The 25,679-nt window shown below is 35.7% G+C and overlaps 1 protein-coding gene across 3 annotated transcripts in view; it reads left to right on the top strand.

Annotated features, from left to right (window-relative positions):
• Nucleotides 1-25,679, top strand: part of DENND1B (DENN domain containing 1B) — a 161,348-nt gene that overhangs the window by 120,761 nt on the left and 14,908 nt on the right. For all 3 annotated transcript variants that reach the window (XM_027880389.1, XM_027880387.1, XM_027880388.1), the window contains 6 exons: nt 5,544-5,645; nt 10,686-10,776; nt 14,348-14,388; nt 15,225-15,293; nt 17,424-17,480; nt 18,252-18,362. In XM_027880389.1, the coding sequence (XP_027736190.1) occupies nt 5,544-5,645; nt 10,686-10,776; nt 14,348-14,388; nt 15,225-15,293; nt 17,424-17,480; nt 18,252-18,362 (471 nt within the window). The remainder of the gene's footprint in view (nt 1-5,543; nt 5,646-10,685; nt 10,777-14,347; nt 14,389-15,224; nt 15,294-17,423; nt 17,481-18,251; nt 18,363-25,679) is intronic.

Here is a 25,679-nt window from a genome sequence, read left to right as displayed (position 1 = left end):
AGTCTGGTGTTGAATGCTGAACACCTGTGACTAGCTGGAGCTCTGCTTTAGTTTAATCCAGAAGGAATCCACTTCATGCGTGGTAGGTGGGGATGACTGAAAAAATTGCTTCAGTGTCATTATGATCAAAAAATAATCCAGAAAAAAGTATTATCAGCAGAATGGTGAATTGTAATGGTTCTATTGTATATGGTCTCGTTCATGTAGAGAACTGCAATTAATTTGGAGACCTTGGGTGAAATGCTCTGACAGGGGAATGTGCATAGTCTGTTTGGGGGAGAGATTTCCAGCAGTGGCAATGAGGCCATTGGAATTGTTTTGCCAGACAGAGCCCTGGAACACAGAAAGGCGAGCGGTCAGTGTGTTGTTATTCTCACCCAGCCAGCAGCTGCAGTGGGAGCCATTGTGCAACATCAGTGATCACAAACAGTTCTGATCACTGGAGTCTAACCCTGCTGAGGCATTGCAGTGAGCAGTGTTGTGGGATAAATGCTTTTTACATCATGTAAATCCAAATTATGTTTGCTTTGGGTGCTCACAACTTGCTCTTGAACCTTTTGTTGCTCCTAATTTCTTTAGGTAGTTCAGCATTTGGGGATAATATTGCATATTTCATGTTTCAGGATTTCATGCATAGGTAGGACATAGATACAAATATGGCAATTTGTGCAATTTCTGCAATGTTGCTGTCAGAATATGTGCAACATTGGGTTTTTCCTACCTGTTTTAGTTTACACATTCTTCCTTGCATGTACATGGGCAAATCTTGCTGATGAAAGCAAAGACTAGTAAATTTTTTTCCATTAATCATATGCAGTATTGTCAGTTAATAAAACAATATATGACATAAAGAATTCTTAAAAAGGCAGTATTCTCAGTCTATGTCCTAGAGAGGGAGGGACAGATAATAGAATGAAGAAGTAGTTAAAAAATAGTGAACATAAAAGTATTCAACATGATAGAGATTGATTTTAACATCATCAGAAAATATAAGCATAGCAGAAGAGTTGTATGATTCTAAGCAGCAAACATCCAGCAGAAATTCAGGTGTGATATTTCATTTTTTATTAAAAAAAAAAATGGCAAGAAGAATACACTTCAAATGTACTTCAGATAAACAAAGCCCATTACTTTATGACACTTGTATTAAAAGAAAATGAAAAATAATGAACAGTAACTTTTTTTCTGCCTTTGAAAAGTTGGCTTTTTTTCCAGAATTATCTAACAAAAGATGAAGTAAATGAAAAAGATCACCTCTTTTGGGGAAAGAGTTCTCAAAGCTCTCGATGTTAAAAAAAAAAAAAAAAAAAAAAAAGAAATAAACCCAGAATGGCTTTGTTTTAAGTTATGATGGTTTTAACATTTCTCATCAGAAATTAAGAAATGAAGAGCAAAGGCTAATGGCTTGCCCTGGAATGCTCAGCAGTAGGAGTTCATGATCTCATCATCACACCAGGGGACCGAGATAACTTCCATGTTGAAGATAGCAGAACCTGTCAGACCTCATCTTAATTGAATGCTAACTGGAGTGCTTTGGGCCAATATTGACACTGTTTTAAGCGGCGACATCAGCTGCCCAACAGATGCCAAGCATGGCATTCAATATGCGATAAATAAGAATAATACGATAAAGTGTTGTATTGGAAATAAAAATATTTTGAGATTCAGAATGCACCTGAATTGCTTGAGAATGCATAAATAATGATTGATTGTAATTGAGTTTCAAAATTAAACCTTTTGAGGTCAGGTGTCTCTTGAAATTAGCATCGACCTGTTTACCTTTCTGCCAAGAGTGAAGTGTAGAAAGTACAGCAGAGTGCACAAACAGAGTAATGAAATACCAGAACATAGTTTGTGTATAAATCCAGAACCACCCAGTGGAATAAAAAGCAGAGTTATGACTAGTTACTGTGACTCCCATAAGACTTCTAGTCTACATGTTGAAAACCTTATTGTTTTATTTGTCTTAAGGACTGTAGGGGTCCTTTCTTGAATGTACATATTGTATTAATAGGAGTTATTGTAGAGTATAATTGTGACTATAAGAAATATCAACATATTTGAATATTTTTTTTAGCAGATTACAAAAAAATTATAAATTTGGGAGAAATTGGTTTGTAAATGGTAACTTCCTGAGTAGAATCATAGTGCATGCTCAGTTGATCCTTGGCCTTTATCTCTGAACATCATGACAGCAGATGAAATTTCAAATTTGTACTTCCTTGATTTTAAACAGAGAAATTTTAGTATCCAAACCAAAATGGTATTTAAAATTATGGTGTTTTAAAAAAATAAATTAAAAAAAAAAAGATGAAGCTATGACCATACCTAGCTACCCTGTATTCCTCATTTAGTAAGCAAGAGCTGCCATATGAAATTATATTAATTGTTGCAGTAGAACTAATAGTTGGTGTGAGTCATCTCATGCTAGAGAGATGCAATGTAATGTTTTCTGAAATAAAAAATTAAAATATTTGTACTTCTTGTTCAAGTTAAATATCACTAGATTTAGAAAGCACAAACATATCTTCTATTCTAGGTTATTTTTCCTTTTAAAATGATCACACTGGTTTAGCTCAGTTTTCATGTTCCATTGAGGTCTGTATAAATAGCTTACTTAAAATGTGAGTGTAGCTTAGAGCAAGAAATTCCTGCTGTGTGTGGCAAGCTATGAAAGGGGAGGAAAATTCTATAGCAACTGTTGTTAAAAGGACAGATATCATGTTTGGGCATAGATTGTTTGGTCTGAGTATTAGCTGTCTACTTTTCAGTACAGAGTCCCCACTGGGTTTGGATCGAACTTGTTTTGAAAGTACATTGTAGATCAATACGACAGGGGCCAGTTTGATGGTCTGGTAGTTAAATAACAGTGAAGCATTTGTCCAAAACTCCGTTTCTAGAGGCAGTCAGCTGTATTTACAGAAACAAGAATGTTATAAGCTTTATATATGAAAGCATCTAGGGCTATTTTTGTTTATATTGATTCAATAATTTACTTGTTAAATAGCACTTCAAGAGGCTTTGGGTTTACAATAACAATCTTGAAGGTTTTTAGAAGTTTTACTTAGAAAATTATTATGTTGATCAGAGCCTTGAACAAATAAATAGCTCAGGGTTAATTGTGTTATTTAATTCAGTTTCATTAAACTTACCATAGATAGCCTGAGAAAACTTCTGTGTGGAATTGCTACAGGTTTCAACAGATTTTCTCATTTTCATATGCTGAATAGGTAGGAGCTTTAAACCTACTCAGATTTTTAAAGCAATCTCAGAGACAGCAGGTTCAAATAACAAGGGTGGTTTTTGGATGTGAACTCTTTATAGAACTAAATACACTTTCAGCAAAGGAATAGCTTTGGTTATTCTGCCTCTGAACTGAACTGATAAGGGAACAGATGCACCAGTGCATGAGTGATTACCAGGTATCTGAAGCATCCAGTGATTAAAGGAAAGTATTTGGGAAAATATTACATCCATGCACTGAAAATGTGTGTTGAACTACCATATCCTGGTGTTCTGTTGGATGACTTGGGCAAGAGAAGTGCCAGCAGGAAACTGACTGCTCCCTCTTCCCTGGCTAGTGTGAAAGGGAGAGTAAGCCTGCCTGTTTTCTCTCCTTTTTAGTCCTTCATCTTTCCCAGGCAACTGGGGAAGTGGCAGTGGGAAGCAGGAGCTTAGTTTTTATTTTCTTAAATTACATATTTTGAAAATATTTTCTCGCTTTAGTCCTAAATGTAATGTTTCCTACTATGTCATGAGCCATCATCTGGTCTGAGCTGTGCTCCCACAAAGCCTCTGTATTTCCAGAAGTTGCTTATTTGTGTAACAATACTATATATATATATATATATATATATGTAATATATGTATATATAAGAAGTTGTTTTAATTTGCTGCCTTGAAATATCTTGGAAGAGCGATGGAAAGGAGGAGAGAGCCTACCCTCAGGAGCACTGTGTCTTATACCACCATGTCTCACTGGAGACTGTTCCATTTGTTTTGATGCACTTTGATTTGCTAAGTAGCTTGGAGTCATCGTCTTAAGACAAGAGTCTTTAGGAGCTCAAGAATAGCTAATGCAAAGTGGGTCAGGAAGGCAGTGCTATTTAAAGTACCACAAACATTTCAAGCTGTTTGGCAGATCCAGCGTGTCCTGCATGTGTGCAGTGTTCACCAGTTATCTCAGGATAAGTAAGAGGAGTAATTTGGGTGCTGCTTCTGGAGATTTGACTGACCCAGTGCTGCATATTATACTGGGTTTTTATCTGAGCACTGCAGCTACCCTGAGACAGGGGAGGGGTTGTGCTGGGTAAATGTAAGGCTTCTAGCTCTTCCAGGGAGAGATCTTTTCTAAAGCCAGAGGTTCTATAAAGAAGTAAGGATGTAAAACTTAAGAACAAGTTAAACATCGACTTAAGTACTTTGCTGAGTAGGACTGGACCTCTTAAAAGAGAAACTCAAAAAGAGGGAAGTTTTTGATAGTATAAGAACAGGATTTTAAAATGACATCACAGTGTTTCTACTGCAACATTTTTTTAGGACACACCTGAACGATTTAAAAACCAAGTGTAAGGTGTAAAGAACAGCTGAAAATGATTTAGAGCTGCTCCATCAAACTCACCCAGGTCACACAGAGAAAACACTTTATGATGTTCTGGAAGCACCAGAGTGGTGGGGAAGTGCTTGAAGTGACATGTGCCATCAGAGTTTAACAGGGTTAGGAGCACAAAGCTGAGGTGATCATGGGCATGAATAAATATGTCTCTAAAGGGGCCAGTTAGAGCTGTTGTAAAGATCAGTATAGCAGTTGTCTTTGATCTTCCTTTGTTTTGAATGGTTGAGGTATCTCTTATTCTGCACTGTAAATGTAGCTTTTGGGCAGTAAAATTTTCTGTGGTAGATTCATTTTGTTGAATTCCAAGTTGGGTCTTTTTGAGACCCTTGGTAGTTGTTTCTAACCTGTGTTGTTTTTGTAGACTTGAGTGAGAGGCTTTTTGGTGAAATCCCTAACAAAATGAGGGGAATGCTCCTCAGGAATGTCCAGGGGTCTGTGCATGTTGAAGACAGCAAACTTTAAATGAAATTAGGGAATAACATAGGAGTGAATTTGATTGTTTATAAATACTCCCATTAGCATCTCTTATTTTTAAATGAGTGTTGTTTTTGGTAACCATTTTTTCCCAACAAGCACTGACTTTTCAATTTTATCTTCTTTCATCATCCATGTGATTGTGTGCAGTATTTTTGATTACTATAGGCTGTGTGCTTTTCCCATGTGGGAAAATACATTTTATTGTATTAAGTGTTAATGTTCTAACTTTTTTTATAACCATGATTCAGGAAGTTTGTAGCTTCTGTTTGGGGCTTTTTTTTGTTGTCCTCTAGGTCTGTTTAATTGCGTGCATATTTATCAAGACTTCTTGAAAAGGAGTATTTGTATGTATCTGTTAAGAAATAGATACATTTTTGATGGAGAATTTATATAAATCAACATATATGTATACTCTACCTACCATCTAACTTTTTCTGTTTCAATTTTTTAGGGAGAGCCTATAACATTCTGTGAGAATAGTTTTGTGAAGCATCGTTCCAGTACAACTAAGCAGTTCTTGGAAACTGCTGTTAATCTTCAACTGTTTAAACAGGTATGAGAGGGTAAACAACCCATGTTTAATGATTTTCTCTTAAAACATATCCGTATTCAAATACATTTTCCTTTCTGTCAGGTTATGAAACTCTGGGATGAGATATAAGTAGAGGTTCTTTGTGTACAGTCATAGCACTTTTATTGTATTTTTAAATCTTCACTGATAGTTAAAAAGAGCAGTGATGAAGTTGAACAAAAAAATAACTCCAGGGTGCAGAGCCAGTGTAGCGTCTCTTCAGAGCCAGTCAGCAACCCATCTAAACAAGAAAAACCATGCATCTCCCAGCTTGATGGTTGAACTTCATTTTCAGCTCTCTTGGCACACGACCAAAGAGCTTAAACAACATAGTGCTTACTTAAATTGGACTTCCATGGCGTTCTATTTAAAAACTGGATTCATACTGCATTTGCAGTTTTCTTTGCTAGGCTCTTTGAGGTGTGCACACAGAGAATGTTACAAGCCCGAGCCATAGGGGTGACCTGAACATATTCTAGCTGATCTGTTAATGCAGATTTTGGATTACTAGGGAACAAGTTGTTGAATGTCTGGCACAGCATAGTTATAGTTTGATTACAGACTTTGAAATTATTTTTGGTCTTTGATTTTATTCTGTAACTCCATTTTTCTACCTTTTCATCAGGTGACTCCATTGCATCAAAAGGGTGTTAAACTTATTACTAGATTTTTAGAAAAATCAAGAAAAATCTGAATGAAATCAGAAGATTTGTAAAAGTATATATTTACCTGCAAATACCTGAAATGACTGATATACAGGAGTTCATGTTTAAATAATCTGTGGGACTTTTTTGGAGATATACTACCATGATAGATAAGGGAAATTTATTATATGTAGAATCTTCTAGTTTTCAAAGAAAACGTTTGATATTAATCAGAGGCTCATGTCCAAAGTAAAGATTTGTGCAAGGATGATACTTTGTAGAAGTCCTGTGAAAATATGGTCATAGGATGGGGTTCATTCAGTTTTACTGTGGTGTATGTTATACAGTAAAAAATGTAAATAAAAATATAAAATAAGAAATCTGAAACTTTTTGAAGTATGATTACTTGGGCTGAAATGGAAAGAGGTCACAGATTGAAGTACTGTTTATGTTTTGTGTGTCTTGGTGAGATAAGGTAGCATGAAGCTTTCTTAACGGAAAGGTGCTTACAATGTTTCCAAATTGTTTTCATACTACTAATACTCAAGTAAGATCTTCAGCTGTAAGAAAAAGGTTTTATTCCACTGAAATGAATGGGCTTGTCAGTGTGCCTCTGTACTTACCTATTTCATCTTAAAGTGTTCAATTAAACAGAATAAGTTTACAGTTTGTTTATAGCTTGTTTTAATTTTATTTCCACTAAAGGAAGTAATGTACTTTAGAGGATTAGGAAATAGTAACGATTTTGATGTGTGTGGTTTAATAGTGGTAGTAGTTGTAGAAGGTTTTTTTCATTCCTCTAGTTCTTGTTGCAAAGGTTACTCCTACTTTTTCGGCTAAGCCTCAGCCCAGCTGTGTCTTCTCCAGTTTTTCCCACTGACAGATGAGCTGTTTTCAAAGTTGTTTGTGTTCAGAGAGACCAGACTGTATTGTATTCTGCTATGGAAGGTTGTTTAAGCAGAAAATAGTTCGTAGAGGCTGCTGTAAACCTAGACCAAGCAGAAAGTTGGTAGTTTAAATATACCCTTTTTACCATAATGGCCAAGTGAGCTTTATTTGTGCCACTTTATAAAATCATTCCTCTGTCCTATTTTCTTTGTATTTTTTTAATGTTCTCTCCCCTACATTAAAACATGTTAATTCCTCTAATTTAAACACTTTTTAAAGTTTGGAAATGGTAGTATATTTCCACCAAAGTACCAGGAAATCCCTGTCAGAATAAATTGTGGACTTAATTCCTTGTGTTATTCGCATTCAGATTATTTTCATCTTCAACATAACCTGTTTTTACTTTGTATTGCGTTTTGATGTGCTTTCTGTTTAGTGATGTCCCTAAATGTAATAGCATATGCCAATCTTTTGTACCAAAATCATTGACTAACCTGTAAACAGGACCAGTCCCAATGCTTACCTTTACCGTGGCCACAGCTCATCTTGACATTTTTCCCATCATTACAAGCTCTTATCCCCTTCTTGGGCCACTCCTCATCCAACCTAAAGTTCAGGTGTACAGTCGAAGAGACTGTGAGAATCAGTGTTTTAATAAGTCATATATCTTTCATTTGCTCATTTAGCATTTTTCTCCCCAAAAATCTATTTGTAAGCCTCATTGAATTGTTAAGGGCAAACTGTCAGACCAGCACTTACAAAAACATCTGGTTTTTAAATAATAGTCCTGTTATTCTTCACTTCAACTGTGCTTCCTTTACCTTGATAGATTCATAAAATTAGATAAACTTTCAGGTGTATGTGCTGGTTTTCTCAGCATCATGTAGCGGAGTTGAAACTAGGGGGGTTTTGACTTGAGTTTTATTCCTTGGGTATTATAATGTTCATCTCTATGTCTTATTTTCATTTCCTATATTCAGCATTGTAGTCTTTACTGAGAATTGAGACAGGATATTTTTGGCAGCGACAATGTCTAGTTTATCTTTTAGCCTTCAGCTATTCTCTCAGATTTATAAATTAGGGAGTTAACTTTTTATATCATTTTGATGAATTCACATGTTTTGGAAGTTGAAGGGCTGTTTATATATCTCTGAAAGAGAGTAAACCAAACTGTTTATGGAAAACATACATTATTCCAGGAGTTTGTAGAAGTAATTCGTGCTAAATATGCTGAAATGGATCACAGCTATAGGGATGTGTGAAGTTCAATTTGCCGCAATTTGCTGGCTTTAGTTTTGTGAAGCTGCCTTTTGCCTTGAATAGATTTAATGTTAAACCCTGGTTATCATTATTCTTAAACTATTAGGATGTTTAATTGTATATTTTTCTTAATAAGAAAATACCTATTATTTGTGTATTAAATATTTTTTTTCCTGATTAAATATGCTGCATACAACAATTTTTCTTGAAATACCAGGCCCAGGTTTTTCAAGAGAGGACAGGTTTGAAAAATGGAAGGACAAAGATATAAATTTTATGTGTAATTCCACATGCTATTCTTTTCATGTAGCAGTTTAAGGGCAACCACTAACAGTGAATTATTCAAAAGTAATAACTACTACTACCACTACTAATACTTATCATTTCCTTTAAATAATGTCTCCAGTATCTTTTTGCTAACAGTTCTCTTTGTCAGTATTTACATTAAATACTCAAGTTCAGTCAATGTCTCAGTCTTCTGTTGATAGGATTTTACCAAATGATGAGTATGTCCATAAATCTTACATGAGTTTATAGTATGGAATGAATTCATAACTTTCCCCAAAGAGATAATGTGTTACAGTTCAAAGGCTGAGATGGTGGGGGGAGTCATTTGGTTTTGGGGGTTTTTTTTGGGTTTTTTCACAGCAGTAGCTAAAGGTGCTCTTATCTCTTCTTCTTACTGTGAAATAATCCAGTGATCCCACAGTGGTCTGACCATGAACCAACCTATTTGGAAAAAAGCCAACTTGGAGTAAAGTGAAAAAATAAGAAGGAATTTAGACAAGGAAGAGAGAAAAATTATCTTCATGTTTGCCTTATTCCTGCCGCTGGAATTTTTGTACTCTGAGAAATTATTTTTTTTATGTCACTAGTCCATTCATTGACAAGCATCAGATTGTCACGGACACTGTTTGGATAATCTGTGGTAAAAAATGATAGAGCCAAATAATTAATTCTGGTTGGTTCCTATGTACTGTTTAGTACCAGCACATAATTCATAATTCTTACTAGAAGATGAACTGTGTATAATTGGATAAATGCTTTCTCACTTTATCTGTCAGATTTGATTTAGCCTTTTCAAAACAAAAAGGGAGGGGTTGCTTCTTGAAAGAATTTTAAACCTATAACAGTGTGCTAGTTGTACTTCCTTGAAGCCTGATAATTCTTGAAAAGAATGTATTTATCCCTTCTGCGAGGTTTAATCATTAATTATCTAATTTTTACTTTTTCTGACACATGGATCATTTCAGTCTTTGTATGTAAGTTGTCTGTAGATGCAAATTCATGTGGTCATGCAGCTGTAACCTCTGCATGAGTACAAGTGTTGCAATATGAATCTGTAGATGCACCTAAATAAGGGTTAGTGCTTAAAAAGACCCAAAAGGACAAAGAAATGTATTAGAACTTAAAAGTACATTGGTGTCAAGGCTGTACTGTGCTCAGGTGCAGAGGGTCTTAGGGGTCTGCCTTGGCATTAGGCCTTGCTTTGTTTCGGCACTTTGTGTTACATTCCTGTAGAGTTCGGTGAAATTCCCTTCAAGTCAGTTAGAACTCTGCCCATCAAATCCATCCTGCTTCTGCCACCATCTCTGGAACCCAGCCACAGCTTTCCTCTGCTGTTCGCTGGATGGTCCTGCTACAATTGCCCCTCACTTAGGGTCTCTCTAGGGCCCTTTCTCATGTAGAACACCTGCTTGCAATAGACCTCAAGTGGACATCATCATCTATTGTTTCTTTGAACTGGGTGTGGCAAAATATTTCCAGTTTTTCTAAAGGGGCTTTTTGTGTACAGCGAGTTCGTTCTACTTCATATCTATTGATGTCTGCCCAGAAAGGGATGCTACAGGGAGGTTTGTTTATGTTTTTCTGATGGAGTGAACTTACAAATTCACAACAAAACATTGGCGATTGTCTCAGTGACCTTTATATGGGTATGATTACAAATCCGAAGTTAGCATTTTTAAGGAAATAAATTAGTTTCTTTTCATGCCATTAGGAAAAGATAGAAAATATAGATAATTTACTTGATCTATATAAAATACTTTATATACCTGCTGCTCATAATTACAGCTGCTCTTGCAAAGTCCATCCAACAGCCTTATTATCCTTAAGCCATATGTTTTCTTGAACATACATATTCCATTATAATGAACACACTTGAAACTATAACACTGTAAAGCAGAAGAAGAGAAAACAAAGTGTGACCCTTTTTTTTCCCCACCTCCAGTTTATTGATGGTCGACTATCAAAATTAAATGCAGGAAGAGGATTCTCTGATGTTTTTGAAGAAGAAATCACAGCAGGAGGCTTTTGTGGAGGTACAGAATTAATTTGTGTGTACTCATTGACACTTCTTCTTTGGGAACTGTTCAACATGATGTCCTCATGATGTCCTGTAAATTTTAGAAGTCATTAATCTTGTTACTGCTTCATTGTTTCTATTCATTCTTGGAAAGGTTTTAGCCGTTAACAAATCACTGCTGGGATGCATACTATTATGTGTCTGGTTATGTCAGTATATTAAATGAAGATATGTTTGTTTAATTCAGTAAAATAATTCTTACATTTCAGCAGAGGATGGGATATCAATCTAGTGTCCACGTTTATGTAATATGATACATTCTCTGTAAATTATTTTTAAAGTATTTGATATTCATGAGGCTTAACTTCTGTCGAGTTAGGTTTTCCATAAGCACTTCTGTCTTTTTCGCATCTACTTATTTCTGCAGTGTAGAAGTCAGACTGATTTCCTAAATGTTAATAGAAATTTGCTTTCTCCAGCAAATGTGTTATTCTAAAATAAAAGGAAAGTTTGCATAACTTTTATATATGATCTGAGAAGGGACATGGAAGTTTACCTTCTTCATAAACAAAAATATTATTCCTCATGTTATTTGCCTCAGTTGTGTTCACTGCCAGTTGTTACAGTGCTTTTCACATTAGCTAACCCGTATGGAAGAGTGCATGCTGAATCCAGTCCTGATTATTACAGGATTATTGAAAGGTTTCCTGATAAACATTTAGTACAGGTCTATCGTTTTTTAAGGTATTGTCATGTTTTAACCCCAGCTGGCAGCTGAGCACCACACAGTTGTTCACTCTACCACAACCAAAACCCGCACAGGTATAATAGATGGTATCAAAATAATCATGCCCAGCACAAATACTGTTTTATGGTCCATCTTGAGAGTAGTGTAGAAGCTTCCTCAGTAGATGGAGTTTATGTGATTTGAGCAAATCCACAGAGTTGCATATGGCAGCTTCCTTTTCAAGACTACCTTTGAATGGGCACCCACAGAGAAACTATCAAGTGGTGCACAGCCATCTGTACCTCCTGCAAAATACCTTTTTTTATACTCAAAGTACATAATTGCTTTTGTTCAAGATTTTCACTGCCTTCTCCTGCCCTCTGTGTCTCGTGCTAGGATCTAGCACATAATTTGTGGGGCTTTTTCTTGATTAAAGTGTGGTTAGTTACACAGAGATTTACTTCTTCCCTGCCTTTTTAGGGTAACTTATGCTGCTCTGTAAACAGATTTGAGGCACTGAGCATCCATTATTCAGATAGGTGATGTCAGTATTCAGAGCTCGTTTGCTGGCTGCAGTTAGGGGTCAGGAGGCTGCAATAAAACTGCAGTAGAAGTTAGATAAAGCTTGTTTCTTGGCTGTGCTCTGGCAGCCTGTGAACCATGTCTCACCTGGCTCTGCTCGGGAGGGACTGCTCAGCCCCACTATCACTTCTCGGGTAGATTGCGCTGCGTTTGTACTTTTCACATCAGGCAAGCTGAACATTGCCAGGCTGTGGACAAATTGCTTAGGGCACATATTCAGTATTTACATAACTGCTGTCTCATTATTGTTATGAAGTGCAGGGCTAACAATATGGATGCAATGGAAGGTGACACTTTGTGACGCTAATGGGGTAAAACTATGATCTCTTTGCAGAGTTAACTCCCATCAACTTTATCAGGAAGCCCAGGGTTTTAAAAAAAAAAAACAGGTGAAACCCAGATTTCAGAAAAGTCACAGAGAGTTAGTGTGAGCTACAAGCTGTTAAAAGGACAGGTGAACACGTTCTTAGCTGTAGAGAGTATAATTTAAAAACTACTGAATCAAATTGAAAGTGATTCTTTAAGTAATCTCTTTGTAAATTGGCATTTTCCCCCATATGCAAGCGTAACTAAACCAGAAAAGAAAATTAAACTGGAAATTGAAGATTAAAATTAAAATTTAATTTTTTAATTATTTTTTTCAGTACAAGTGGTCAAAACTTATTTCTCTGTGTCTACATCTGAAAATAACTTTGTCAACCATCTTCATTACAGTTTGCACTTTGTAATTATAATTTTATTTTCTCTTACATGTATTATTCAGTGGAAGTATTAGTTCTCAAGAGTTTTATGTAACTTTCAATACAAAAATATAGTGATGGATTGGCTTAGCACTTGGATTTCTTGTAGTATACATTAATTAAAGTAATTTGTAATCACATGAATTTTACTCCAGTCATTTTCTTTTCCATTGGTCTGATATCAGTGGTGGTAGAATAAGGAAAACTGAAAAAGTGAAAATGTTTGAAACTACAGCTCAGATGCGGAAAGGTCACTGTTAAGGACACCACAATCCAGATGATACATGAATATTGTTGATAAGAATTGAAGTTATGAATTGTCATGTTAAAGAAAGTACTTATGGTTCATGCAGTTTCTTTAACATGCTGGCAGTTGTTAAATTTCACCCTATTACATGTTATTTGCATTCCTCCTTCTGTGACAGGTCTAAGGAGCCAGATCAAATAAGTGAAAAATGAGTTATTTTTGCTTATTTTGACGTCTGTTAGTGGAGATAGGAGGATCGTAATGATTGTCAGGTTCTCTCCTCTCTAAGCAAGCATTGTTTTCACTTGTGCCATCATTCCTTAGAGTCTGGCTGTCTCAACATTGCTTGTAAAAAGTTTAGTGGAAAGTGCCTTAATATGAATATAAACAGCTCATTTTTTTCACCTCATTGAGAAACTTTGGAATACCTTTTACAAGAATCCAGTTAGTAGTCAGACATGTTTTAGGAGATTCTATTGACTTTCCAGTAGTCAGTGCAATAGTTCTACCCCAATCTTAGTTACTTGACTATTGCAAAGGTTAAGAAGTAACAGCTCACAGTACTGGAGTACTCAAGTGACTGATGTACTCTAAAACTTTCTCAGGGATCATGGACCTCATCTTTGGTGTTCAACTGAAGCACTTTTAGGAAATATTATTCATTTCTTCATCAAGTCGAATTTAATGTTGTCCTTCATGGCCAGTTTAGTGGCACAGTAGCCTTTGGTGGTCCTGCAGAAGCTAGTAGTTCTCACTTCCCTTTAGAATTTTTTATTTGTGAAAGAAAGTAGATATAGTTAAGAATTTAAAAGGTTAGTTGTGCCATAACCCTTAGACTTTACTCTAGTTCTTTTTCCTTGGGATTGCACCTTCTGCATCCATGTCACTGTGGGGCTTGAAAGTTTGCCCAGAGGGATCATTATGGTTGAATGCAATTAATGATACTGTATTTTTTTCCTTTGACTTAGTGCTTTTCTTTTTAGACTTTCTACCAGTATGATACCTAATCATAGTTTTAATTTCTCTTTTTTCTCTCAATTAAAAGCCTTGTGTGTTGAAAAGATAAGCTTTTACAAAGGAAATAGAAAACATGAAATAAGAGATTCCTAGCTTTCTTTCTTAGTGTATATATATTCTTATCTTTACATTCCTTGTCTATCTGCAGAGAATTGAATTAAATTAATAAATAATCCTCTAAGGGCATTTTTTTATGCAGATAGTGAAGAGGGTTGAAACATTTAAAATGTTGAATGTATGTTTTATTGTGTTATATTTTACATTTCTATTTCAGGAAATTCAAGATCGTACCAACAGTGGATGCATACAGTGAAGGTATAAACTTAGTTAAATAATTATACTGGCTGCCTTGTCCTTTCAGTCTTTATCCTTTTTCTTATATTTATGCAATGGTAAAAGTTTGTTTATTTTTGAGGAAAATATGTGTTCTATAATAAATAATATGTCTATGGTATACGCAATAATTTTGTGGTTTTTCTTCTTGAAGATTTAAAAAACCTCAATAGTCCCATACAAAAAAAAAAAAAAAAAAGGCAAAATACATAAGGTTTTTCTGTCTGTATAGTTAAAGATTTCACTGCTTTCTGTATCATGTTACATTCCTTAACTATGAATTAGGTGTGACAGTACAATTTGATATGAAGTTTATCACTTCTAGTAAATAGCAATTCTGTTAATATGGATTTGTGCAGTTTGGCTAGCAAAAGACCCTTAGTATAACCTTGTTATTCTGCAGGATTAGTAAAATATATTATTTTAGATTAAGAGAATTCTTGTGTGATTAAATGAGATAGTCCTTTCCGTGGGGTCAAAGCATTTTTTAGTTGCATAATAAATATGATAGGAACACATGAAAAATAGCCTTAACTTCTGAATTGATTTTTGAAATGGTAACAGTGAATGAGGAACGAGAATACATCATTCTGTTAGAATGCATTGATAAAAGTGTCAGCCGTGGTAATGACGTACTGTAACCCTTGTGTGGCTGCAGACAGCAGGTTGGAGAGGAAACACAGCTGTGGTTGCTCTTGCCCGTTTAAAAGGAAGGTGGTTATTTCTTCATGGCACGCTGTTTATTTTTCCCTTGCTGTTGCCTTAAGGTTTGACTTGTGTTAAAATGTTACTAAAATACATTTTTTTGTGCTTTTCAGAAAGGCGGCGCACTGATCAACACAGCAATGACCAAAGCCACTCCGGCTGTGAAAACAGCGTATAAATTTGTAAGATCACCTATTTCAAATAAATAATACATAAAAATATTACAACCTCTTGTTCTTCCTGAATGCTTAAAAACCTAAGCATTTTATAAATGTATTGCAGAAAAGCACTTCAACCTTTAGAAAGTGTCTAGCTTCATTCGTTTTCTCATCTAGCTCTGGGATTTAGAGATGATTCAGAGTCTTCCAGATAGCTTGTACATAAAAATAGACTTTTTCAAAGCATTAGTGGGCTGGTTTTGTTTCAGTTTTAATACACACTAGAAGCTTATTTGAATATAATTTAGCTATTTGATACACAGCTGCAATTTCAGTTTGGCACTAAGTGCTGCACTGTTGAAAAGATGTGGTAAAGCATCAGTAATGGGTGCAACAAATTATCTGCTCCTTTAAAGATGATATTGGAATACTGGATTTTATGCTTATACTTCTGATGTTAAAAGATCTTGGTTTTGAAGATTGCCTAAGCAGTAAAACATGTGAGACATGTAAAACATGTGGTATTATACAGTATGGTAAAACAGCAATAGTATAAAATGAAGTGGGAAGTGTTTAAGGGTTGCTTTTTAATGTATAGGGAGAGGCTTTTGGCTTCCTTTTTGCTTTTTTAATTGTGTCACTAGTTGGTTGCATAATAAGTAGTCCTGAAATAAATCTGAAAATCAGTCTAAGCTAGTGTATTTTCAGTGAAGTTTTCAAACAGAATTTTTAACTTTACATCGCTTGAAAAACACAGCAGTCATGGAGAGAAACAGGTAAATAAATTAAATATACTTCATATCCACGGACTCATTTATAATTTAAAAAATGGTTCATTAACAGGTTATCTGCAAATTATTCATCTTAATTTGCACTATCTTAGACTGTGGTTACATGATCTTCTCCCAGCCTTCAATTTTGATAATTATGTCCTTGATAGTAAAGGTTCTTCAAAGTGAACTTCTGTATATGCCAGGAAACACTAGGAAATTTTTGAGGATCCATGTGTACATGGTATTCATATTTATACCCCATTTGATTTCTTATGTTGTTGCCCTTTATGGGGCCTGCTACTAGAGAAATGAAATATGGATTTCTTAATTGTTAGATAACTGGTTGGTAGTTTTGAGTAATGTGCTTGGTACCATCCCTCAGAGTTAGAACAAAGCACTCCAAAATTCATCTGAATGCTGTGAGCATGATCTGGAAAGTTTAAAGTGGCTTTCAGGTTAGCATCTGCTACATGGCACCCCATTGTGCTGTTACTGAGCTTATGGATGTATGATTTAAGGATCAAAAGACTCTCTGACCTCTTGATTCAAGAAAATTATTTTCTTTTTCTGAATTGCCATGTACAGAAAGCCATAGAAAAAATAAGTAGTTTCCAGATATTTATGGACTTGAATATAATTTTTTAAAGTCCTGTTTTCAAGACAACCTTGAAAACTTTTGTAGTTTTTACCTTTTCTTCTATTAGAGTTAGAGTTTTTGATGTTGTGCCCCCCATCTTTTATTTTTTTTCTACTCCTCCCTTATGTTTTTTAGCATAAGAACATGGTATTCTGTATTGAAGAATATTCTTGACTGTTTTCTATGCAACAATGATCCTTTTCTGCCTCTTTTAATGCATACAGAATTTCCCCCTAAATAGCAGCACTATGCTGTTCAGCAACAGTGGGCAAAATCTCCATCTGCATATGAAATCACTTCATTTCTCTTAAGATTGATGTTGCCCCGCAAGTTGCCAGACTGGAACACTGTAGCAGTCATCTTAAAAATCTTAGCATTTTTTCAACATGCTTTACTGCTAAAATGCCCTTTCAAATTTAAAGGAGCATTTCAAATAAAGGAGTGGTGTATATGAACCATACTTAGCCTGTCCCTGGTAATAATGGAGAATTTTTGAGTATGTATGTTTTCACAGCATTGGCATGCATGTACTGAAAAAATCCTCAAATATACAGACAAAGCATGAATACAAAAATTACAGTGACAGTGCATGTATGAAATTTGTCCCAAAGGTTATTGCTGCTCTTTTTCTCACCAGGTGTTTAAAAAAAAAAAAAAAGGTAAAATAGGTATGGCATCATAAAGCATGTTCCATGACTACAGCCAGTGTCTTGCAGAGCTGCTCAAGTCCTTTTCTTTCTCTAGGCAAAAAACCAGGCAAGGCAAGGAATAAAAGAAGTGAAGAGTAAGTTAAAACACAAGGTATGTAGTGCACTTTTTACTTTCTTACCTTGCTTCCTGTATCGGTTTGAAGCTTATACGTTACAAATCGCATGAGATTTGTGTTTTTAATGACTTTTGAAATATGCTTAGCCCTTTGTTCAACAATACATTTTTCATAACGAGCCCTCTGGCAACTATCTGTCATTCTATGCATCCACTGAATAATCTCTTTATTGTTTGCATATTTTATCATAGAACAACAGAGGTCTTCAAAGATACATTAAGAGGATGTATGTTTTCATAAAGTTGATTGCTTTGATATCACAATCCCAGCCTTTGCTTCAAGCTGAGAATTTGAGATGGGAGAGTCTCGCAGTGCAATGTATTTCAGAAAGTGTAGTTGTCCAGTTTTGGTTTTGTAAGATTTTTGAACAATAGCAGTGTTTAGAGACGAATAAATAGCTTCATTAGAAAGGGTGTTTTAGGCATCTTGCAGCTGCTTTTCCCATTCAAAATTTTGCTTCCACATAAGATTTTTCTGTATGGAGAAGGAACCATTTCTTAGACATCTTTTATGCTATTTGAAGAAAAAATTCAGAAGTATTTGAACAATTCAACTTTTAAATGACAATGTTGTTAATCCAGTGTCTCGAAAAGCTAAATTTCACTTTCTTACTACAGATGGTATTTTCATGACAGTAATAGACTGTGGCAAGATAATTTTGAATGCATTCTGCATGCATAATATGGAGGGTATGTTTGCAGATAGTGATTATAAATAAAGGAATTTAAATCTGTTTTGTTGCATAGGAGAGTGAGGAAGAGTATGGAACTTGCAGTGCTGGTGCAGTACAGGCTGTTCGCATCTACACATCACATTATGAGAAAAGAACAAGCTCAGAGAAACGAAGACTGGCACAGGTAAGACACCTGAAACTTCTGTTCGTATTCACAAGAATGGGGAAATTTTTTTGCCACTTACAGTAGTGTTTTGTTTAAGATTATTTTATTGTCTTTGAGATAGTGTGATTAAAAGGCTGTGTTTGTAGAAAGACTGCTATACAGCCTGTATGGAATAAAAATGCTACTTCTATTTCATCCCTGTTGAGAAGGGAAAGGACAGGAGATTTATAAGTATGGACTTGGGATTTAGTTCTTAAATGCTGTTTTTGATAGAGGCTTCTCACAAAAAATTCATTCTGGTCTATTCACAGATCTCTATTAAGCTATCTTTTTTAGTTTCTTATGGTGAGACACAATAATTTTCTGTTTCTAGTAAATTGTTTTGGCAGCCATGTGGCCTTTAACCTCGCTCATATTATTATGATTTATTATTTTAATAATAAGTCAGCTAGTTAATACAGTGCCAATGTTTTGGCTTTTGTTCTCTAATCCTTTCTATTCTTGATTTGAAGTAACAGGTGTAGTGTCTCAACTTTGGCAAGTGTTTTAATGTTTTTGGACTCAGTTTGACAGTTTTATTTCAAAGGTATCAACAAAATAGATTTTTTAACACTTTTTTCTGCAAATTATTATCTGCATACATACATATTTTTAATATATAGGTATTATTTTTACATTACATTGTTATTGCATGTTTTCAGTATGTTATATGTGGATTTTTAATGCCTTTATCTTCCTCATATGAGAATTAAGTCTAGAAATTCAGTCCAGCTGATCTACTGATCTATCAACCTTTTTTTTTTTTGCTCTAGATATTGCAGTAATAAAAATCTGGATTGTCTGTTTAATGAATTTGATTTTTAATTAGTTTTTATCAGTAATTAAGTTTGTGAAATTTAACATAGAACTGATGCAGATTATTGCTAAATGATGGTGAAATTGTACAGTAGTATTAAGTAATTTTTATTAGGGTTATAAATAAGACAAAGACTTTTTTTCTTCGTTGGTGTTGTAATGCTGCCTACTGTTATGCACAGGAGTCTAGGGATACAAAGTGATATAATTTACCTTGGTACTATTAAACATTTCTTTTGAAGGCACTTGTTCAGACAGAACAATTTAACTTCTGCATGTTTTTGTGTTCGTACAGCTCTATAGTGCTAAATCCTGTAATCGTTGCTCTTCCTACAAGTTTTCTGTTAGCTTTGGAAACAAGGCAGGAGTGCAGGTCTGTGCGTAGCTGTTTGCACACCTGCACGACCGTGTCAACGTGTGTGTGTACACACACACAGATCCACGTACACAAATGGGGTTTATTCACTAGCAAAGCTTGTAATAACAGCACCGTGGTTTTGCCCCCCTGCAAATGAAGGTCCCTTGTTTTCTCCCCAGCACTTGTCCCACATGTCACATGAACCCAGTGGGCAGGAAGGAGCACATGGGGATTGCTCTCCAAGAACTCCTTCACCCCTCACTCGCACCATGCCCTCTTTTTCCTCCCCTCCAAAAAGCAAACAAACAAAAAGATTTTAAAAAAATAATAGTCCGCTGCTGCTGCTCTTGTTTTTATTCTTATTCTTTGTGTTTAGATAACGCAAATACAAGTTCTTTATTAATAAGTGGTGATTTTAGACTTTACATCCACATAAAAATATATATTTGTATTCACAATGCATGTGTTTGAGAGAGACAGTGTTTGATCTAGTACTGAAACTGCTGTTTAAAAGAAATGAATTTCAGAGTGCTATTGTTGTCAGATTTAATCCTTTTTCTCTTTATCTTGCAATAGCTCTTTATCCTGCAAATGAGCCTCTCCACCCAGATTTCTAAAATGATGTCCGTGAGTGTCTGTATCAGTATAAGGATAGTGCTAAAATAGGGCTCATGCAATTTGATACGTATTTGAAGTAAGGACCAGATACTAAGTTATGTCAGTGTACTTGAATGTCACCCCAAAAGCTAAACAAGCAATGAACAAAAGAGAAAAGATTGTTTTTAATAGTCATCTTGCTTCCAAGCAAGAGGCACCTCTGCACTTCATTACTATTTCTTCCATACTGAAACATTTAGAAAATTGTAAATATAGAGAATTTGATGTCACATTTTATGTCATATCAGATGCATGCACTGAGGTTTTTGTTCTCCACTTCTTGGAAACAGTTAAATTTAAATACTAACTGATAGTACCTGAGGTGCTGTAAAACATATTTATTTTGAAAAGTTGTGTATGATATGAAAGTTTGCTTCACTGAGAAAGATTATTTTAAAAATTGGATCATAACAGGATTTTGGGGTCTGAGAGGATGTTTCCTTTACAATAAAAAGTGAATCTGCTTTTACCCCAACAAATAGTAGTTTGTATATGGGTCTGCTAATTAGTACGGTTATTTCCTGTTTTGTTGATGAGGCTTTAATAAATGTCAAGGGTACAGCCATGAAGATCTCCCAATTAGGCTTTGCGTTTGTAAAACCCAACCCCTTTGCTTTTGTGTGAAGATGACAGTTCCAACTGCAGCCTCAGCCTAACAGGGCTCAAGGGAAAGGATACTTCTCTGGTTTTATTGAAAACAAGGCCAGTGTGGCCCAGGGAGAATACCAGCACTGGTCACAGTGCAGAGCCATTTTTAACAATGAATATTTACTAAGCTTTATCACTGCTGTCATAGTGGCTTTATTGTATTTTTTTTTCCAGATAGGCAATAGACTTAAAAAAAAATTAGCAGTAAATCAGAAAAAAGTACAACGAGTAAAATAGCTGTCAAAACCTAATCAGAGGATAAATAATTAAATGCGCTATTGCAAACCGTAGTGATCAGCTTGCCCTCCTATAATTTGCATTTTGCAAGTCTTTCCTAAAAAAAAAAAAAAACAACCAAAACACAAAACCAAACAACAAACCAGAACTGAGGGGAGTGTACTCCTACGTGCCCGTGTGCATGCGCGTGTGCACACACAATTAATCTGTGCCTCAGATGAATCCTTCTATCTCTGTAATATTCATTTGAGCTTTCTCTTGCTTAGGTTCGCTCTTCTAGGCTTTTTATGTGTGTGCGAGCTTAACTATATTGCAAGTCAACATTAACAGATGGATTGCCCTAAGCAAGGGAAAACCACAACAACAAAATCTAGTGAAAGTGGAGGATTGAAGCTTTTTATTGTTAAGCCTTATTAAAACCTTGGCATGTGCACTGCTGTTAACTGTTTCATGCCTAGAGCTAATAATATGTCTCTGGTATGTTTTATCTCTTGCATTAATTAGGCATGTAGAAGGTATAAGAAATCACCAGCTAAAATTTTTGAAACAGGAATTAATGCAAGCGTGAGATCGCTTCGGCATTGCTGTATCTTCCCAGTGATGTTGCAGAGTTTCTTTAACTATTGATGAGAAGGGTACAGTAGGGCATGCATTAGACTATGGTGCATTCAGGTTTTGCATAATCTGTTTTAATTCTGTTTCATTTTATGCTCTCAGGTAATGCAGATTTCTGGGAACGCGGGGACCTAAATGCAGTAGGAGCTCTGTAAAATTGATCCAAATAATTATATAATTAAAAAGAAAGTGTGTTTATTGTGATCCTGGTTAGAATGCCAGAAAGATTGGTTTCATGATTATAATCTGTGTAATTTTGCTGTTATATTAGATGTTAGGATAGCTTATTGAAAATGGAGCATTTCAGGATATTAATAGTCCTAACATATTTTGTGGCTAATAAAACACTCTTAAAGATTTGTAGAATACCAAATAAGAACCACCAGTTCTTTTTGCAATTAGTAAATTAGCAATGCCCCCTTGTCTCTAAGGAAATGTATGTAACAGTATGTGCCTAAAGGTACTACAGGTATCTTGCATCTGCAGTGGAAATGGGCATTTGGGTTCTAAGTGTGGATTTACCAGGAAACCCTGTGTGTCAGCATTACTTTTAAATGTTCCTATATCAAAGATACCAAGTGAACTATTCACCATGACTTTGCAGGATCCAAATAAAGTGACTAAGAAGGTTTTAAAAACACTTTTGCATAAGGTAATAAAAACCAACTAAGACTAAATTTCTTTCTTGGTATGCTCACATAGAAGAGAACTGCCATTTTTTAATCTTTTTTTTTTTAAGCATATTGTTAAATTGAGCTTTTTCACTTTTATTGGAGTATATCCAAGTAACTATACAATATATAATTCAGCTTGCAGTAGGTACACTTGGCATCTGTTCAACAAAGATAGCAAGTGTCAAGCAGGAAGATGTGTTCAGAATAACCTTCCCTTCAGGAGTACCCCATTTATCAATATCCCTACAATGGCCAGTAAAATAAATGACATAATCACTAGCCACAAAGGGCTTCTAGTAACTGATTACCCTCCTAACCTGAAAAAGGCAGTGAGAGTTGACTGTTCCAAAGACTTTTTTTACTAGTAATGTAAGCGAGGAGATGACATGCTTGTAATAATGCAGTGCTGAATATACTGAGTATTCTGTATAAGATGACTGAATTACTTTTGGAAAAAAAATCCATCTTCAAACAGCCCCACAATGATTTCAGAAACATACAAGTTCTGATTAAGGGCATTTACCTGTATTTGTATACAGATAATGTGCTTGAGATCCCATCTATGCCTTACTGTTCACAGATAACACTGATTATGTTACTGGAACTCTCTCCTACTCTTATTGTCTCAAATATTATAGATTGACAGATGTCATAAAGAGCTTTTTTTAAATGTAAATCATGTTTTGTAAATACAAAGTAAAATACAGTTTTGAAGTAAGCTTTGGTTGATCAGTAAATTCTGATTCTTATCTAATGTGTAGATTGAAAATATCGTAGATATCATTAGCTTCCTTTAATTTGGAGAAAAATCTTTTGTCTTGGTGTGTCAAGTAAGATCTCTTCATTCTGCAAAACAGTCAGATTTCCTTTTGATTAAAAATGAAAAAGCTAGGCAGCCAAAATTCAAATTGTAGATTACGAGAGTGCCCTCTCGTGGTGCTGGTACCTTTTCGAAGAGGTGGAGGCACATGGATCCTCTGCCTCGTGCAAAGCCTTGCTTGTTACAATAGGAAACCTCTCAGAAATCAACCGGTACTTCCTTTATTTTTGTTAAGTGAAATAGTACCTGGATTTTGTGCAAGGTAAGCGTTTAGATGCTTTCATGTACTGTGCATAATATTATTTTCCGGAATAGGAAACAATAAGCTACCAAGGAGAGGCAGAATTACAAAATTGCTCACTCCTCTTCCAGCCCTCCCTGCTAAATAGTGACATTCTGCAGCAGAGTTCTGCTCTTCCTTGTGCACCCATAAACAAGTGTAAACCTTGTGGCTACTTGTCTGCCAGTTTTGCAGTAAACATTATTTGAGAAACCTCTGCACTGAATACCATGCTTCCAGTTTAAAAAAAAAAAAAAATAAAGAAATGGGAAATTAGGATAATGGCCAGGAAATCACTCTGGAATTTTCTATTACCCTGTGAGCATTCTGTGGAATGCTTGGTTTTTCAAGGCAAAGGCATCAGCATATCTACCTCTGATCTTAGTGAAAGACTTGTACAAGCAAAAACTTTGCAGGTGCGTTTCCTGACTATTATTGCCCCCTGCTTAAGTTTTTTGACAAATAGAAAGACAGCCTTTGTGAGGATCTTTTCTTCTACAAACAAACAAACCATACTGGTATGTTTCCACTGTTTCTTTTTTCTGAAGAATATGAAAGAAAAATGCTGTCTCACAAAGTACCTTCAAAACTGGATGAACCTTTCTGTCCTTAGTAGTTAATTGAAATAACCAGATTAATTTTTTTCATCAGGAGAATTTTGTGACATCCTCATGTAACAGTGGTATCTTGTGCTTTTGTTTGCTCTGTATCTTCTGTCTTTCACGGGTCACATTTTGGCCCCCTCAAAGCAGGGAGCCAGAAGAGCTGCCAGACGATGTTTGGGACCTGCATCCCAACTTCCATGGTGCTTTTGCCTTCTGGCCTGAAGCACCACTTTACATCTAAAGCTTCAGCTCTAGGACTCTATGTTCCCTAACCTTTTTTTGCTCTCTCTAATCCTGTACCTAAGAACGAAAAAAAAAAAAAAAGGGATAAAGAAGTTCAATTAAAGAAAAAAGTGTGACTGTGGGCAAAAGGAGGGAGAATTAGAAGAGACAGGAAAAGCCTTTCCTACAGGGATCTCAACATCTCCGAATGTGAGAGCCCAGATTCGACCCATCTAATTTTAGACACTTCTGAAATGCTGAAGTTATGAGCGTAACTGTAGTGCTGCCTTAGGCTCTTTCTGTTGTAGGTGGAAAGAGAAGGACATGACCAAAGGGCAGCTCAACCCACCTAGAATCTAGACTGCATCCTGATCATACCTCTGTCCTGCTGTTAATTTTCTAATTTTGGCCCTAAAATATCTAAAATTAGTAAGTAGCATCCAAATTCAAGTGCCAGCCTTATTCAAAGCACCTTGCAGAGAAAGACCTTCTTTGTTGAGCAGAAGACTCCTACTGGTGTCAAACAGGAGGAGAGGACTCCTCTTTGTTAATTCTTCTGGCTGGGAGCCTTAGGCAGTCTAGAGATGTACTTGGGGTCAATATTTCTGTTTCTCAGACATAATCTGTTTTTCCTTGCTAATGTGATTAGTGTGTCTGTTTTCAGGCTTCATACAGAGCTTCCCTCAAATAGATTCTTCCACTGTCTACAGGTCTGATGGACAGAGTTCAGTGTTCCTGACGTCTGGAGGCGTAGAACGTTTGTCTTTACAATGACATCCTCATTGAACACTTTAACTTCAGTATTTTTGATAAGTTTTCCTCTGAGAAAGTCACACATGATCAGCAAAGAGTGCTCCCAGCAGTGATTTTTACCATGTGATAGTTCTGCTGACGTAAGGGTATGATGCCTATTTTAACCAAAAGATCAATTTAACTAGTAATCTCTCTTACCTGCTTAGGAATTGTATGTTCCAGCCAGGCAAAGTGGAATTACAGCTCTTAGGATTCATTAAAGTCACACACTGTGTACCTGAGTTAATTCCAAATCTCTTGACTTTCCTGTTACCTCAAACCTGTGTTCCCTTTTCTGCCTTTGTGCATAGAAACATTTATGTGGCTTTGTGCATATGGACACCAGATTAGTTTTTCCTTTTCTGACACAGTTCTTCCTTATCTCCTTACTCCTCTCCCCTGTGCCCCCCCCAATGCTCCATTCTGTCATTTTCCCTCTATCACTGAGTGTACCTGGGACATTAATAACCATCAGAAGGGAAAACAGGTGATATTTTTCTCAGTTTTTGTAACTGGAAATTCCGCCTGGTGAATCTGATTCTTAAAATCACCCACAAAAAAAAAAAAAAAAA

The sequence above is a fragment of the Empidonax traillii genome, unplaced genomic scaffold (genome assembly GCF_003031625.1).
Source record: "Empidonax traillii isolate 1590-97213 ecotype Southwest subspecies unplaced genomic scaffold, ASM303162v1 scaffold69:size3087049, whole genome shotgun sequence".
Lineage (NCBI taxonomy): Eukaryota > Metazoa > Chordata > Aves > Passeriformes > Tyrannidae > Empidonax > Empidonax traillii.
Note: the sequence above shows the minus strand (reverse complement) of the source record. Positions and strands in the feature narration are given on the sequence as shown.